General features: G+C 43.3%; 1 protein-coding gene across 2 annotated transcripts in view; it reads left to right on the top strand.

Moving 5' to 3' along the window:
* The window catches only part of FARSB (phenylalanyl-tRNA synthetase subunit beta), a 68,641-nt gene that overhangs the window by 9,775 nt on the left and 41,390 nt on the right, over nucleotides 1–17,476 (top strand). For both annotated transcript variants that reach the window (XM_075937543.1, XM_075937542.1), the window contains exons 7-14: nucleotides 2,696–2,804; nucleotides 5,272–5,342; nucleotides 9,095–9,156; nucleotides 9,241–9,292; nucleotides 11,016–11,077; nucleotides 11,496–11,703; nucleotides 12,118–12,198; nucleotides 16,338–16,430. In XM_075937543.1, the coding sequence (XP_075793658.1) occupies nucleotides 2,696–2,804; nucleotides 5,272–5,342; nucleotides 9,095–9,156; nucleotides 9,241–9,292; nucleotides 11,016–11,077; nucleotides 11,496–11,703; nucleotides 12,118–12,198; nucleotides 16,338–16,430 (738 nt within the window). The remainder of the gene's footprint in view (nucleotides 1–2,695; nucleotides 2,805–5,271; nucleotides 5,343–9,094; nucleotides 9,157–9,240; nucleotides 9,293–11,015; nucleotides 11,078–11,495; nucleotides 11,704–12,117; nucleotides 12,199–16,337; nucleotides 16,431–17,476) is intronic.

Raw genomic sequence — 17,476 nt, 5'->3', positions numbered from 1 at the left:
GAACGCACAGCTGAAGCAAATGCAGTTGGTTTTTTTTAATTTCCTCGGGTATTTGCAGAAGATGTTGAAATATTCACCTGGCTGTAACTGGAAAGGGAAGCTGTTTAAAGAACGTAGGCTTAACAAGATGCCATTCTTGGCTCCCCTCTACAGTTGAAAGTACCCCATATGTGGGCTGATGAATAGTGCAAAGGAGCTATAGCAAGACTGTTTTAAATAGTAACTTTTCTAGTATGACAGTGTTCATGTTGCCATTTCTAGAAAGCTCCCTGGGACACATGAACTTTTCATAGCAAGTAGAGAGCCCCAACATGCTCTGCCTAAACTGACATGACAGGACCCTAAGGGAGAGGAACAAGCAAGGAGGAATAGAGAGACTTGAAGGAATGCACAGAAGAAAACTGTGTTGTCTAGTAGAATATGTTTCATGTTCTGACAATAGATGTTTATACAGGCAGTCCCCGACTTACGCGGATCCGACTTACGTCGGATCCGCACTTACAAATGGAGCTTTCTCGCCCCGGAAGTCGGGGCGAGAAAGCCCCGTTCGTAAGCTGCTCCGGTGCCCCTGGTCTGCTGGAGACCGTCTCCAGCAGACCAGGGGCACCGGGCGGGTTCCCGCGCTTCTGAGGCTTTGCCAGAACAAAGCCTCAGAAGCGCGGGAACCGCTGCTGCTGCCCCTTGAGATCCGGTGCCTGTGGTCTGCTGGGGACGGTCCCCAGCAGACCACAGGCACCCGGACTGAAGCCGCAGCCGCGGGGGGGTCCCGCACCTCTGAGGCTTTGCCAGAGCAAAGCCTCAGAGGCGCGGGGAACCGCCGCTGCTGCCGCTTCAGTCAAAGCGGCAGCAGCGGCGGTTCCCCGCGCCTCTGAGGCTTTGCTCTGGCAAAGCCTCAGAGGCGCGGGACCCCCCCGCGGCTGCGGCTTCAGTCAGGGTGCCTGTGGTCTGCTGGGGACCGTCCCCAGCAGACCACAGGCACCCGGACTGGAGCGGCAGCAGCGGCGGTTCCCCGCGCCTCTGAGGCTTTGCTCTGGCAAAGCCTCAGAGGCGCGGGACCCCCCGCGGCTGCGGCTTCAGTCCAGGTGCCTGTGGTCTGCTGGGGACCGTCCCCAGCAGACCACAGGCACCCAGACTGAAGCCGCAGCCGTGGCGGGGTCCCTCGCCTCTGAGGCTTTGCCAGAGCAAAGCCTCAGAGGCACGGCACCCCGCTGCCGCTGCGGCTCTGCTACCCGTGTCCCTGGTCTGCTGGGGGGGGGGGGGGGGGGGCGCAGCTAGTGTGCTTCCCCCCCCCCCCCCCCCCCCAGCAGACCAGGCTTTTGTTTTGGACTCTGGGGCAGAGCAGCTGGGGCGCTGCCGATTTGTCCTGCAGCGCCCGTGGGCACTACTGGACCAACCCGGCAGCACCCCAGCTGCTCTGCCCCAGGTCCTGATTCAGCCGCTGCTGGTCAGTTTCAGCAGCGGCTGAATCAGGACGTCTGGGGCAGAGCAGATGGGGTGCTGCTGGGTTGGTCCAGTAGCACCCCAGCTGCTCTGCCCCAGGCGTCCCCAAGTCAGCTTCTGCTGAAACTGACCAGCGCTGACTACAGGAAGCCCCAGGCAGAGTTGCTCTGCCCCGGGCTTCCTGGAATCAGCTGCTGATCAGTTTCAGCAGCAGCTGACTTGGGGACGCCTGGGGTTCTTAAGTTGATTCTGTATGTAAGTCAGAACTGGCGGTCAGTTTCAGCAGTGTCTGAATCTGGACGCCAGTTCCAACTTACATACAGATTCAACTTAAGAACAAACCTACAGTCCCTATCTTGTACGTAACCCGGGGACTGCCTGTACTTAAAATAACCTCTCTTCACTCCATATCATGGCTCTTTTAACATGAAATCATTTGTATTAGATACTGAAGAGTATTTCACTATAAATACATCAGTACTGAGAGACTATTTTTTTCTTTATTTCTGTGAAGCTAACTTTTGCCACCTTTAAGACTAATTGCTGCAAAGCAGTAACAGTTACTTTAGCATGCTTAGTGCTCTCTGCTTAGGACAAGAAATTGAAGTTCCTTTATGATGAACAGTCACAGTGCTTGACTTTAGTAAGCTGGTGGCTGCGATTCTCCTGCTCATAGATTGAGAAATAATGTTTTGAAGTTACTGTTAAATTTCTGTTTTCTCATTTTGTTTCTTGGCTTCCTTGCTCTTTTTAAACAACTTTCTGTAGTGAAGTAGGCTTTGTCTAGACTACGTTCTATTTTCAAAAGAGGATATGCAAATTCCACGGTACCACTTTTGAAAGAGGATCCACTTTTGGATCTTTCAAAAGTGAAAGTAGTCTGGACATGGGTTTTTTTGGGGAAAAAACCCTTTTTAAAAAAACCCCGCTTTTCCTTAAAAAATGAGGTTTACTTGTTTTTTTCAAAAAAGGGGTTTTTTCCCTGAAAAAAACATGTCCAGACTACTTTCACTTTTGAAAGATCCTCTTTCGAAAGTGAGATTGGAAGATGATTTGCAAATTACCGCAGAATTTGCATATCCTCTTTCGAGGGGGGGGCAAAAAAAAAGAATTTAGACATACCCATAAAATCCACAAACTTAATCCTTTACTCAGGCAAAATTCCTACTAATGCCATATTTGAGTGATTATGCCATATGGTGGTGATTCGTGATTAAGATCATGTAAAATTCAATTTTGTGCTTTATTTCTCCAGACTGACAGCCAACTTAAGCATTATTTACACATAATTGAAAACAAACCACTTTACCCAGTTATCTATGATAGCAACGGTGTTGTTCTTTCCATGCCGCCAATCATCAATGGTAAGATTACAAGTGTTTATTTTATTACTGTTATTTTTTCTGATAGTACTCAAATGTTTATGCTAGATTCACTATGTGAATTGTTTAATTTTTTTTAAAACGCTGTCACTTTTTTCATTTATTTTTCACTGCAAATGTCATATATATTTCTGGTACCCTTTCCACTGGGAACTAAATGGTGGAGCTGGAATTTTCATGAGCACCTCTGGGTTAGGCATAACAGATACAGGCTTATTAGTCATCAGTCTCTTGGCTGAAGAGTTTATTTCAAGGTGACTCAATAAGCAGTAGAATTTGAGTGTCTCATTGTGATGTAAAAGTGATCCATTTGTCTGGTTATGAATCCAGTCTCATTGTCACACTGTGAACCAAGTACTATGAGAGCATTTAGTCTAGAAGGCTTTATTTACATTAATACATACATTTGGGCTGGAATTTTTGTTGACGTGGTTTCTAACAAAGCATTTCCTCTGAATATTAGAGAGAGTCATAGGTGATTTGGGAAAGGCTTTTCTGGTGAATAGTGCAGCGGATCAATGCCAAGAATATTTCCATAGACAAAAATAGGTAGTTTCATTACATCATAGTAAGAATTTAGATCAAGAGTCAGTCGCTCTGATGTAATCAGGGTCCAGCACTCTCTATAGTGACCAATTTAATTTCCAGTGACAGTCTCACTTTGGATGTGTGTCTCTAGTCATCCCTACAAATCTTAAAACAGCTGCCCTGAATCTTATGAGACAATGCACTTCTATCGATCTCTGATGTTTCATGGTTGTTCCAAATCCAAATGTGATGTCAGTCACAGTCTGTCATCCTTTTGGAAATGTTCTTGAGTAGGTTCACTGCGGCTTCAGATTGATCTAGAAGTAAACATTCCAGTTGTTTGCATTTTAATAAATCAAAACGCTAAATTAAGTTTCACATATCTTGGTATGTTTTAAGGGATGATAGTTGAAAGATTTTTCAAAATTCAATTTGATGCATCTTACTGTTCTTCAAATGTAAACATGTGAATGCTCATTTTGGATTATTGTAGGAACACTAATTAGAGTTGGGCAGAAATTTTCCAGATAAACATTTTTCATTGGAAAATGCTGAAACAGAATTTTTAGCAAATACATAGCTAAAAAGTTTTTGTAGAGAGAGGTTTCTCAGGCCAAGGATAAATAAATGGGGTGGAGATAGAGGGTGGAGAGAGCAAAAAAGTGAGTAGCCTGGAGGTTAGGGTACTTACCTGGGATATGAGAGAGGCAGATTCAAAATCCTGCCTGTTGTGGGGTGGATTTCTCTCTGGTCTCTCTCAAAAAATTTCAAAAGGTTTCAGGTTGCTATGATATGGAACACACACAACAACTTATATCTAACCCAGGGACAAGTTTTTCTGGAGCTTTGTGTATATTACAAGAACAGCAGCAAATAAAAATCATAGCTTTTCAGGGCAGAAAGTGTGTGCTTTTGCCATGGTGCGCTCTGCATTTTAGGATCCTTGAATCCTTTCTTTCAATCTGAGAGAGTACCAAAATTTTATGTGCTGTTTTTTAGTTTTTGTGCTGAAAGTTGGAATCCCACAAACTGAACTGGCCAAAAAAAAAATGTGACAGCATGTTAGTTATGTGTAGCAACAAACTCCAGTGAAAGATGCCGACTCATCTGCAGTGTCTCTCTACATGTGGCAGTGAAAAGCTCAGCTGAGGGAGTAGGACACAACAAGAAAAGAAGAGCTGCTGGAGCCTTTCAGTGCTGCCTCTCTGCTGTCAAGAGCCTTTCTCTGCTTCTCAGGTCTTTCACAGCAGCAGGAAAAAGCTCTAACAGAGGGATGCCATAGTGCTAAAAATAGCAGTACATATGTGGGAGGCACTTCTTGGTTGTCTAGAGAGCCACAAAGGTTGTAAACTATGCTGTTCTTTATAACCATGTTAGCTGGGTGTGCAGTTTCTGTACTTCACTCATCTCCACAAGCATAGACCTACCTTTAGGGCATTTGTCAATCCGAATGACATTTTTAAAATGTTCATTCTTTTTATTCAGGAGTGCTTTCCTAACCTGGCAGCCTAATAAGCCATAATCATGATATTGGGACATGCTAGAACAAGGAAAGCAAACCACATCCTCTAAGAATGCAGTGCTAGTTGTAACTATGAGGTGGGAGTTGTTTTGCTATTTTGCCTTCTCTGACTGGACATTGATATTGCTTTTGTAGCTCCCATAGACCCATACAACCTCCCGAAAATGGATATCCCAAGTTCACTATGAACACCAGTCTTCCACACAAGAGTGTGTACTCTTGTAGTTGTAGAATCAAATTTTCCACTTCCTGCTGCACAAACATCTCTTAAAAGTGACTTTGTGGCTGGTGGAAGACACAGCAGTGCCACTTAATTATAAAAAAGGTGTATCGATACATATGTTGTTCCAAGAAAAATGCTAACATCTTTAATATGTTTTTGTATTTTCTTTATTGTAGGAGACCATACAAAAATAAGCCTAAATACAAGAAATGTGTTTATTGAATGCACAGCCACTGATATTACAAAGGTAAATGAAGCTTTACTGCTTTTGATATACTGTCAAATCTGGTGTACATATAGCTGTTTTCTTCTGGGGAACAGGGCCATGACACAAACCAATATCATAGTAGAGAACCATATATTTTACATTTTGGAGCAGAAATAGTAGAAGGGTGATTTGGGGAGTGTATTAATTAACTTCTCCTTATACTTCGATTTTATGTTTGCTGTGGGAATAACTTACATTTTAAAAAATGTTTCTAGTTCTATTTGTTCTGCGGCAGGCATTTTTGTCCTTGCATGGATCCTGAATTTTCAATTTGAGAGTAATTCAGATTAAATACTCTTTTTTGTTGATAGCTTTTCTGTGCTTGACCAATTCTGAAAAGTGAAAAATATCTTGAGATTGTTGTATAGTAACAGAGTTCTTTTTACAAAGAACGATTTCTCCCCTTGACTCTCTAGCAGTAAAATGTGTTGGAGATATATTTTTTTTTTTTCTTGATAATTGTATTTTCATTTGTTTAAAGAGAGAAAGTTAAATGAAAATGAAAATCAACTTTCTAAGCATGGGTTCATTTACAAAGAAGCATAGTTTTCATTTTGTCAACCCAAAGGTAGCCTTTCCCCACCCACTTTTAGTAATTACAAATCCAAACAACTAATTAAGATGAATTTGGCAGTGGCTGTGCTAGCACTTTTGTGGATGCACATTGTTCACTCTTTTGAGAATTTTGGCAGTCTAATTTAAGCCTTATAAAAGCAAAAATATTTTTACAATAAATAGGTACACAAGGGTTAAATAACAGCAACAAGGAGTCAAGTATACGAGGAGTTCTGTGGCACCTTATAGACTAACAGATTTATTGGAGCATAAGCTTTCGTGGGCAAAGACCCACTTCATCAGATGCATGTAGTGGAAATTCCAGGGGCAAGTATAAATGTACAGGCATAAGAAAAGAGTACCAATCAAGAGTAAGGTAGAGATAACGAAGTCAGTTCAGTCAGGGAGGATGAGGCCCACGTCTAGCCACTGATGTGGAGGTGTGAACACCAAGAGAGGAGAAACTGCTTTTGTAGTTGGCTGGCCATTCAGTCTTTGTTTAATCCTAAGCGTTAAATAAATTTTTGTGTTTTGTGAGGTCATACTCAGAGCTGATAAAAATGTAATTTACATGTTGAGGGGGGGTCTCATTTTTTGAAAGATAGAAGTAGGGAAGCTAATGAATCATAACGTGAGAACCAGGGGTCACCAAATAAAATTAATAGGTAGCAGGTTTAAAATGAACAGACGGAAGTATTTCTTCATGTAGCGACAGTCAGCCTGTGGAACTCCTTGTCAGAAGATGCTGTGGAGACCAGGACTTGAACAGGGCTAAAGGGGGGAGGGGGAGGTGCTGGGAGAAGGCTTGAAAGGAGGGGTGGGCGTGAGGAAGGCGGGGATGGAGCAAGGCATGTGTGAGGGCACAGGGGCATGAGGGGAATGGGGGCAGAGGATGGTGAGGGGGTGGGCATCCGGGAAAAAGAGTGCAAAGGGCGCAGGGGCAGCGAGGGAAGGGGGAGGCACCAGGAGGGTGCAGGAGTAAGGGAAGGTGAAGGTGCCAGGGGATTCTGGGGGTGAAGCAGAATGGCAGACACCTGCAGGGGAGGGACCAGCACCAGGAGGAGAGAAGCGAGGGAGGTGTTAGGAGAGGGGATGAGGAGGGGGTTGCTCACATGATCAGTGTGGGGCTACTGGAGGAGTGGGCATGGGGGGACGGACCCCTTTTTTCTGTTTTTTCTCCAAAAGGGGAACCCCCACGATATTGTGCTGTCCTGGGCCCCGCAAAACTCTCATCCGCCCCTGCCTCCAGGGAGCATTCTCTTGTTCCTGGGATGGGGAGGGAGAGCTCAGTTTTTCCCCTCCCCCCCCCCTCCGCCCATGCAGCAGGGAACCCCGACTGTCCCCGCCAGATTAAACTCTGCCACTTCCCCAGCAGGCTGGGGAGAGAGAGCGACAGCACATGGGGGCCAGCAGAACCCAAGCGCACCCCGAGGTGGGGGCAGGAGAGGCCAAGCACACCCCAGGTGGGGGTGGGGAGGTGGCAGAGCCTGTGCCGGGGTCCCCGCAGGAGACAGTTTTAAAACTGGGAGTGGCTCCTCAGCTCTGGCCACCTCCCCCCTTTCCAGCAGCAGCGGCCGCTGTAAAAGCTTCTGCCTACACACATGGAGGAGGAGGCTGCAAGGCACCGGAGGTCTGGTGGGACAGGGGCCATACTGTGGGCTTGCGGAGGGTGGTGGGGGAAGCCACAGCGTAGGATTACCAAGTAGACCCCTCCCCAAATACTGGATACATTTGATCGAGGCTGGTGGGGGATACTGGCCAGGAGGGGGCGGGGCTGGCTGGGAGGAAGGGGAGGGCGGGAAGTGGGGCTGGCGGGAGGGTGTCGGGGGGGCCACGGGGCTGGCAGGGAGGAAGAAGGGGACTGGGGGCGTGGGCTGCAGGGCTGGCAGGGAGGAAGCGGGGGTAGGAAGCAAAGCTGGGGGGAATTGGTGCCGGAGGAAGGGGGATGGGAAGCAGAGTTGGCGGGGGGGGTGCAGCCACTGGTTGCAGCCGGAGTCCAACAGGCCGTGCCCCCAGCAGGCACTCCTTCTAGTTGCTAGTAGAAGGCGTGCGGGGGCGGTAGAGCCACTCCCCCGTCCGGCTTCTGCATGCAACCAGAGGCTCCCAGCTGGGAGCCTCTGGTTGTATGTAGAAGCCAAGGCAGGGTGGACTGTCAGGTAGAAAACCGGACACCCAGCAACCCTACTGTAGTGGGAGTTGTCTACGGGCTCTGCAGGGGGCGGGGGAACAGAATTTTTTCTGATCTTTCCACAGCACACCTCTGACTGCCTTGCGGCACACTGGTGTGCTGCAGAACACAGTTTAAGAGATGCTGATATATATTAAGTGAGAGGGTTTCTGTGCAGCTTTGAAACTGTGATGTATCCCACATCCTCCCTCCTCCCCATCCCCACCATGTTTGGTTCTGATCAACTGAAGGTAGCATTGCTGTATGCCAAATAAAGTTACCTGAGTGGTGAAGTCTGGAGTCGGAGTGAGTTTTTGGGAAGCTGAGTGGAAAGAGGCCTTGAAGGGAATCCGAACAAAAAACTTTGTGCTTTTTTTTATGTACTACTTTAGAACTTATGAACATTACAAAGGGTGGTGTCCAGTATGTGTAAAGAAAATGTCTGCTTCTGGCTAAATAGGTTTTTTGACCTCTCATACAAACTGATTTGAATCTTGTGACTCATTTGTTACACTAACTTTTCAAAATATCCTCCTCAAAAACAGATTTTACATTTTAGATTGATCTGATAATGATTTTGCAGATAATGCACAGTTCTAGAGATTATAAACTTCAGTAGGATTCATTAGAGTAAATCTTTGCAAGATCTATATTCATAATGTAATGATGACTCTTGTGTCTTTGGGAGCTAAATTTAGCTAAAATCTATTTACTTCGGTGCCATTCAAAGCAAAAGCCTTCAATTTTTCATGTCTTTGATGGAATGTCTTTGTTACAGAAACCAAACGTTTTTTTTTATTTTAGTTGAATGTGACCCGTGAGACACAAAGTTGTATCATGCATTCTAGGTTTCCAATTTTTTCATTAAAACAATAAACAGAATAGAGTGAACACTGCTTTAAGTTAAACATTTTGATTGTTATTATTTGGATCTGATATTTTGCTTCATTCAAACTAAATATCAGAACCCATAGATTTTAAATGTGGTTGTATTTCTTTAATCTTTCAGGCAAAAATTGTCCTTGATACCTTAGTCACAATGTTCAGTGAATATTGTGAGAAGCAATTCACGTGAGTAGTATAATCCTTCACTGTCAATGAGATTAAACTTTTTGGTCAAACCACACATTTTACACGCTTACTTTTTTCTCTCAGTGTTGAAGCAGCAGAAGTAACTTATTTTAATGGAAAAACCTGCATCTATCCAGTAAGTATTCTAAAGGTGACAATGGAGGGGAAGTAGGACTGTTAATGTTGTCTGATATCCCAAAAGTAGGGAAAGATTTTAAATGGGTTTGAGGCCACTGTTCTAGCTTATAATCCATTGAAATGTTCTATGTCTGATCTATCAGTAAGTATAGTTACTATCAAGGCACATAATCTAGGTAAAAAACCTATAGAATCTGCTTTTTCCTATAATAGTTGCTTAGTTGAAAGTTTTTTTTTGTTTGTTTTTTTCCTCACAACTGTCACCCACTATGAGCTTCTGGACAACTGAAATTAGACATGACTTAACTTTTTTGATTTATCACATCTGGAAAGTTTTTGATGCCTTTCAGTTAAATAGCTTTAATGCTATTTCTTTGGTCCTTTACTCTTGGAAGCTCCAGTTGTGCAAGGAACTGCCCATAGGCAAATGCAAGCACAGGGACTTCAGAGGGGATCTGCATCTGTTCAAGAGCCCACACAGGGTACATCTAGACTACACTCTTCTTTCGAAAAAGATCGTCTAGACAGCCATCATTTTTTTTGTAAAAGCAATCTACTTTTTCGAAAGAGAGCACCCAGGCAATCTGGATGCTCTCTTTCGAAAAAGCCCTGTTTGTGTTCAAGAACACCTTTTTTCGAAAGAGCTCTTTCGAAAAAAGGCATTCTTCCTCCTAAAATGAGGTTTAATTTAGAAAGAACGTGACGGCAGTCTAGATGCAAGTGAAGTTTTTTCGAAAAAAGGCCACTTTTTTTTTGTTTTAATGCTGTAGTTTAGACATAGCCCCAGGGAGTTCTATGCAGGATCAGAGTAACAGTCCCTTTTTTGCTTTGTTAAATACAAACGGAGTGGAAATGATCCCTGAAAGCATCTATGGACAACTGGAGATCTGGGTGGCTTAGCACAGCTACCAAACAAGTGAAATTTAGTTACTAGAGAAGGAAAGTGTCCCAGACATCTTTTAGTCGTATCTTTTGTGTTGATAGTACCTTTTTGACTTACTGTGGGAGATGAACAGTAGGAAAAAACCCTCTTGTTAGATCCAAATTTCTTCCCCCTTCAATTTAAGAATCACGTATCTACATCTCTGGGTCAAACTTCCAGCAACCAGGAAAAAAAACCCAGACGACATTCCAGATATTTCTGAAGCAGAATAAAAACCTTAACCCACAAAGTTTCCAGGCCTTTATCCATCAAAAGAACTAACTCACTTTTTACCTCTTGAGATAATACTTGATGAGGGTTTGTTTTGTATTTAAACAGTTTTGTTAATGAATTTATCACATAGTCTTGTGTGTGTGTGTGTGTGTGTGTGTGTCTCTCTCTATCTCTCTCTCTCTCTTCCTGCTTCTTTCTGGCTGCAACAGCTGCATTGAGTTTTACAGAAGCCTATGTCTGATCTGATTTATACATCTGGTAAAACATGCATGACCCTTGTTTTTGGTATTCTTTTTGTCAGCTGTTCAGAGAGGTATTTCAATTATCTATAAACATATAGGTTAATTAAAGTAACTTGATTCTAGAATGTCAGGATGTTATTTTGTGCTCTGTTACATAAAGTGTTTTTATGGTTATTTTAAAATATTATGCCCAGCCCCACATTACAAACTTCTCTTTTTTGTTGGTCAGTGATGTCAGAAGAAGCTAGATTAGAAAGATGTCATAGTTGGAAATTAGTAGATAGAAATTTTATCTTTGTGTAAATCCTTATTTTTTCTTGCAGGAACTGGCTTATCGAAGAGAAAAGGTGAAACCTGATTTAATTAACAAGAAAATTGGAATCAGGTGTGTTGTCCAAATCTAGCTTTTATTAATTGAAATTATTGAACTGTGGTATTAAGCACCGGTTATTTTTTATATTTTTATAACATATTGTGTGCTCAGTCAAGTTTTAAATTGAACTAAAAATTGTCATGTTAACTTGAATAATTACATCAACTACTTAAGATGCTCTGTGTATTTTCATCTGAGCAAGTGATTTTTTTTCATTCCCTCCTATAAGTGTTGCTGGCAAGGAATGGCTATCCTGTTTTCTCTCAAGTGGCAGAGATATATATAGAGAAACATACATTTATAATTTGAAAGATACGTTGAAATTCTTTAACATGGAAGGCACTGTGCAAATTAAAGATAGCATTTTATTTTAAAGCTAATCAGTGTGATATAAAAGTCCCTGAACACTGACTCTGTTGTCTTGTTTTAGCGAAACACCATCAAGTCTTGCAAAGCTGCTGACCAGGATGTGTTTGAAGTCACATGTCACAGGGAATGGGAACAATATAGAAATTGAAATCCCTCCGACCAGACCAGACATTATCCATGCATGTGATATTATAGAAGATGCAGCAGTTGCTTATGGTTATAACAACATTCAGATGACTATTCCAAAGACATACACCATAGCCAATCAAGTAAGATTGTCCCTATAAATAAGTACTCTGCTGTCAGTAAATGACTAGTGTATGCCAGAGGGTTGGGGAAAAACAGAGCCAAAGAATTAACCAATATTTGGACACGCTTTGCTGTTAGAGGCATTTACCATAGCTAGGATAAAAAACAGATGCCCATCTGATCTGAGTAGGGCCAAGACCCGTCATTGCTGATCTTGGGGGGAAAAAAAGACAGTGTTTAAACTTGGACCAGATATTGAATCTCTAATTGGAATATTAATTTTCTCAGTCAGCTTGTTGGTGCTTTTTGTTGTTTTTTAAAGCATGCAAAGTATGGTTACCTTCCTAGCACTGTAATATACCATGAAGAATTGTCCAGGAAAAACATGACACATTTTCAGATTTAAGATTAAAACTGTCTTGTTCTTCTTTTAGTTTCCTCTCAATAAGCTCACAGAACTTCTGAGACAAGACTTAGCAGCTGCAGGATTCACTGAAGCACTCACTTTTGCTTTGGTATGTTTTATTAATGTTGGGAGTTTGGGGTTGTACATAGAAACAATTATGGAGCCAAATCAGTACATAATAGCCTTATGGTATTATGCAGAGTAATGAAGCTATGTTGTGCGATATTGTTTTGGCACATCCTTGTTTACTCGTATTTTGGTATTACAATATAATGTGTTGAGTGAGCTCATGTCCTCAGAGGAATTAAATGAATGACTGCTAATTTGGCATATATTTCAAAGAACAGAGGTGAAATATGGATGCTGAAATGGACTGTTTTAAGTTTAACTTAAATAGTGCATAAATAATACTGAGTTAGAAGACTGCAAGACTATTTCTTAGGATTGCCAGAGTTCAATAGCATACCAAATGTATATGCGGCGAGGAGTCCTGTGGCACCTTATAGACTACCGTATATTCCGGCGTACAAGACGACCTCTGATGTTAAAAAACATCCCCCAAAAATCGGGGGTCGTCTTGTACGCCGGATGCCCCGCCGCCGGAGCCCCTCCGCGGCTTTGAAAGCCTCGGGGGAAGCCGGCGGGGGGGCATCCCAGGCGCGCATGGGCTGCGCCCCCGCCGGAGCCCCTCCGCGGCTTTGAAAGCCTCGGGGGAAGCCGGCGGGGGGCATCCCAGGCGCGCATGGGCTGCCCCCCCGCCGGAGCCCCTCCGCGGCTTTGAAAGCCTTGCGGGGAAGCCGGCGGCGGGGCATCCCAGGCGCGCATGGGCTGCGCCCCCGCCGGAGCCCCTCCGCGGCTTTGAAAGCCTCGGGGGAAGCCGGCGGGGGGGCATCCCATGCGCGCCTGGGATGCCCCCCGCCGGCTTCCCCCGAGGCTTTCAAAGCCGCGGAGGGGCTCCGGCGGGGGGGCAGCCCATGCGCGCCTGGGATGCCCCGCCGCCGGCTTCCCCCCAAGGCTTTCAAAGCCGCGGAGGGGCTCCGGCGGGGGGGCAGCCCATGCGCGCCTGGGATGCCCCCCCGCCGGCTTCCCCCGAGGCTTTCAAAGCCGCGGAGGGGCTCCGGCGGGGGGGCAGCCCATGCGCGCCTGGGATGCCCCGCCGCCGGCTTCCCCCGAGGCTTTCAAAGCCGCGGAGGGGCTCCGGCGGGGGGGGGGGGGGGGCAGCCCAGGCGCTCCTGGCGGCTTTGCTCCCGGTGCCTCTGGTCTGCTGGGGACCATCTCCAGCAGACCAGGGACACCGGGAGCAAAGGAGGCGGAGGGGCGCTGGGGTATAAGATGAAACCCTATCTTTTAATTAAAAAGATAGGGGGTCGTCTTATACACCCAGTCGCCCTATACGCCGGAAAATACGGTAACTATAGACCATCAGTTAGACTATAAGGTGCCACAGGACTCCTTGCTGCTTTTGCAGATTCAGACTAACACGGCTACCCCTCTGATACTTGACAAATGCATACGGTTATAGTTTAATAACAGGGAAACAAAATTGGATAGTGATATCCTGTACATACCACTGCAGTTCAGAGTTCAAGGCCATTCCATTCTGAGCCCTTGGGTATTGTAACTTGTCAATGAATACTTGCTTGAGAAGCAATGGTAGTACATAAGGCCTCAGATGTAGACTATTATAGTAGAGCCCAGGCCTTTTCCAAGGAGTCAGAGTTCCACAGCAGAGAATACTTCTTACTACAGTTATATCCATAACTGCAGTTAATGTAGTTTTGAAAACTAGAGTTGTGTAGACAATTAGTTGATAATAAAGACTAGTAACTTTTAAAAATATATTTTTAAAAATTACCATGTTTGGTTTGGCAGATGAGATATTATCAATGTACAGCAACTCTTGAGAGTAGATTTTAAACCATTTTTAATATGCTAAATCTATTCTTTAAAATAAAAATACTTACAGTGAACATTATGGTGGATCCACACAAGCTAATGTGGCCATAGAATTTGAACCAGTGTGTGCCCTTGGACTTGAGTAGCTCTAGATGTAGAAAGGGTTTTCAGAAATGCATGAGATTTGCATAAGTAATAATTGACCCTGTATATGGTGCAAAAAATACATGCACAGGCAGTCTAAAAGTATAGTCATCCTTTCAGAGACCATTATCAGATTCACACTTAATATTTGGATAACATTTTCAAATCATTTAAGTGGCTTATGACACTGACTTTCAGTTGGAATTAGGTTCCTACAGTGCTTAAGTGCATTTGAAAATTTTACCATTTGAAACTAAGTACCATAATACCAATGTAGTGGGAGAACATAAAACTATAAAATTTGCTTCAAATTTTTGTCTCTTCCACATGGTTCAGATGTGATTCTAGACCAGACTTTTCAGCTTTGGCCAATCTAACTAGTTCACAGCCCCTGTCAACTAGCCAGGATAATAGCCACGTTATTTTTCTCTATACCAATATGCAGTGTAGTAGTACAGTAATACATTTTGGATGAGAAATGGCTATTATTCATTCTCACGTGTAATCTGTTCTTTGGTTTGCGCCCAAAACTATGGCTTCAAAAGAGTAACATTGAGTTCTTATCAACTAATACATTTTAGCTAGACATATATATGATCATTTTTTTAAAAATATTTTCTGCAAAGTTCAACAGTAATTTAAGATTACTTGTTTTCATTCAGAAGCCTACTCTTTCCAAGGGTGTCAGCTGCCAACTTTTTTTCACATTTGATCAATCCACAAGTAGAACATTGTGGGAGAACTGCAGAATATTAGCATATTCTCAATTACATGAAGACTCTACATGTATCAGTTTCCTAGTGTTTAGTAGTGTGCTACATTCTGGAAATCTGAACAGTGAATCTTAGGCCATATCTACATTAGCACTTATGTTGGCAAAACCTTTGTTACTCGAGTGTGAAAAAACACCCTCTGGGTGACATAAGTTCTGCTGGCATGAGTGCGCACGTGCACTCAGTCCTGAATTGGTGGGAGAGGGTCTCTTGCCAGTGGGGATGTAAAATCCCATGGAAATTATTAACCGGTTAAACTGTGGGTTTAACCAGTTAACTGCCCTCTGTGCCAGGGGCAGGGGAGTGCTGGAGCAGCCCCCCTGTGGCCTGGTGGGCCCAGCTTCACCATGAGCTATAGCACTCCCTGCCTGCAGCTAGGGGCATGAACCTGGCTGTGTCAGATAGGGCCCACTACACCACGGGCGGGAGACTTCTCTGGTTCGGCCAGGATGGAGCAGCCCTCCCAGCCAACAGCGCAAAGGGCCTAGCTGCGTCGGGTAGGGCCTGCTGCATCATGGTGTGGGTGGGGAGCTGCTCCGGCCCAGCCAGACTGGACCTCACCCCTATAGCTAGGCATGTGGGTCCGGGCTGGACAATGTCCTCAGTGCTGCTCCGTGGGTGTGGGGCTTCTCCAGTTTGGCCAGGCTGAAGCAGTCCCCTCCAAAGCCTGCAGCGCAGAGGGCTGCTCGGGTTGGCTGGACACTATTTGGTTAACCAGTTAAACCTTTACATCTCTGCTTGCCAGCACAGCCACCACCACTCGTCAAGGTTGTTTTATGTCAACAGAAGAGTTTTCTCCCGTCAGCCTAATGTGGCTGCAATGGCCTAGCTGTACCAATGGTAGTTTCTGTCACTCAGTGTGCACAGTTGGTTAGTGAGCTCAACAGGTCACATGTACTATTTTAGTTAACTAGCTTTTTGAAAATACTTTGAGAACGTAATGGAGCCATGATAGTTGAGGGCTAAGTTGTGTGAACCTTACAATGCACAGTAGTACATTTTTCTGCAAGTAGTCCCAGTGGGATTGTTTTCTCTGTGCAAAGACCCAGTGGAGAGAATGAATTGCACTGGGACCACTTACAGAAAAAGTTCCTACTGAATGAAATCAGAAGGGAGGAATCTGTCCTCTAATTTTTAAAGTATTTTATAATAATACTTATAAAAGCTAATGAACTCTTGCCTTTTCCTGTTAAACTAACATTCTTTTGGTTAGTAATTAATGCATAAATAAACCAGCTCACTTAGATTAAGGCTGAGGCTTCATTCTTCACTTTCTTTTATGTTTACAGGTAAGTATTGCAGATCAGAGAGGGTCATGTTAAGAGGCCTCAGAGCTATTGCTCATCTTGCATTGTTTGTTCTTGTTGTTAAGTTCCATCATTGGTTCTCTGTATATTTTAACCCTTTGACTGGTGATTTATTTTTCTTTTGGAAGTGTTCTCAAGAAGATATTGCTGATAAACTTGGTGTGGATATCTCTGCAACAAAAGCAGTACATATAGCTAATCCCAAAACAGCAGAATTTCAGGTGAGAAGTTTAACTTCAGGTCTAATTGTTGAACTACCAGATTCTTTAATGATCTTAGAGGGTAGTTACTAATTGACAGGATAACATTATAGCAACGTATTTAAAGTCCAAGGAAAGAAAAAACGCTTAAAATGTGGTGGTAGTTTTTAATGCAGTTATAAATCAATAGAGAGCTTATGCACGTGTAAAATAGAGTTGCTTGCAGTTACTTCTGAGAGTCTAATTCTGTTTCTCTTTACTTAATATTCTACACAGAGCAAATTTAATGGAATAAGATACTACTCAGTGGAATTAGGCGTGACAAAATTTGGCCCTGTTTAGTTACAATAATTTCCATGTTTATGATCTATTAATCTTAAATCACTAACTGTCCATTTGTATCAGCAGAATCTAGAGCAGTTACAATGTCCAAAATTCAGCAGAAAGATTAAGTTTCACTCAAAATATAGGTTAGAGAAACCAGACTTTTTGAGAATCTAAGCTCGTTATAAGTGTTTCCATGATTTGTAAATTCCTCCTGAGGGGGACTAATCTAAAAAACTAGGGCACTTTATTAAGACTGCATTTTAAGGCAGTACACTGACTTGCATTTGAAAAAAAACATAGGGCTGTTGATTAATTGCAGTTAAAAACGATTCGTGATTAATTGTATTAAGCAATAGAACATCATCTGAAATGTATTAAATATCTTTGAATGTTTTCTATTTTTTCAATCTTGATTTGAGTTACAACTCAGAAAACAAAAATGTATAGTACTCATCTTGTATTATTATTTTTTATTACGAATATATGCACTGTAAAAATGATAAAAGAAATGGTATTTTTCAGTTTACCTCCTACAAATACTGAAGTACAATCTCTTGATAGTGAAGTGTCAATTACAAATATAGATTTATTTTTTTTGTGCATAACTACACCCAAAACAATGTAACATTTTAGAGCCTACAAGTCTACTCAGGTCTATTTCTTATTCTACCAATCGCTAAGACAAACAAAGTTTGTTTAATTGACAGGAGATACTGCTGCCTGCTTCTTATTTACAATGT

Source organism: Pelodiscus sinensis, chromosome 10, assembly GCF_049634645.1.
Source record: "Pelodiscus sinensis isolate JC-2024 chromosome 10, ASM4963464v1, whole genome shotgun sequence".
In the NCBI taxonomy this organism is placed as follows: Eukaryota; Metazoa; Chordata; order Testudines; family Trionychidae; genus Pelodiscus; species Pelodiscus sinensis.
Note: the sequence above shows the minus strand (reverse complement) of the source record. Positions and strands in the feature narration are given on the sequence as shown.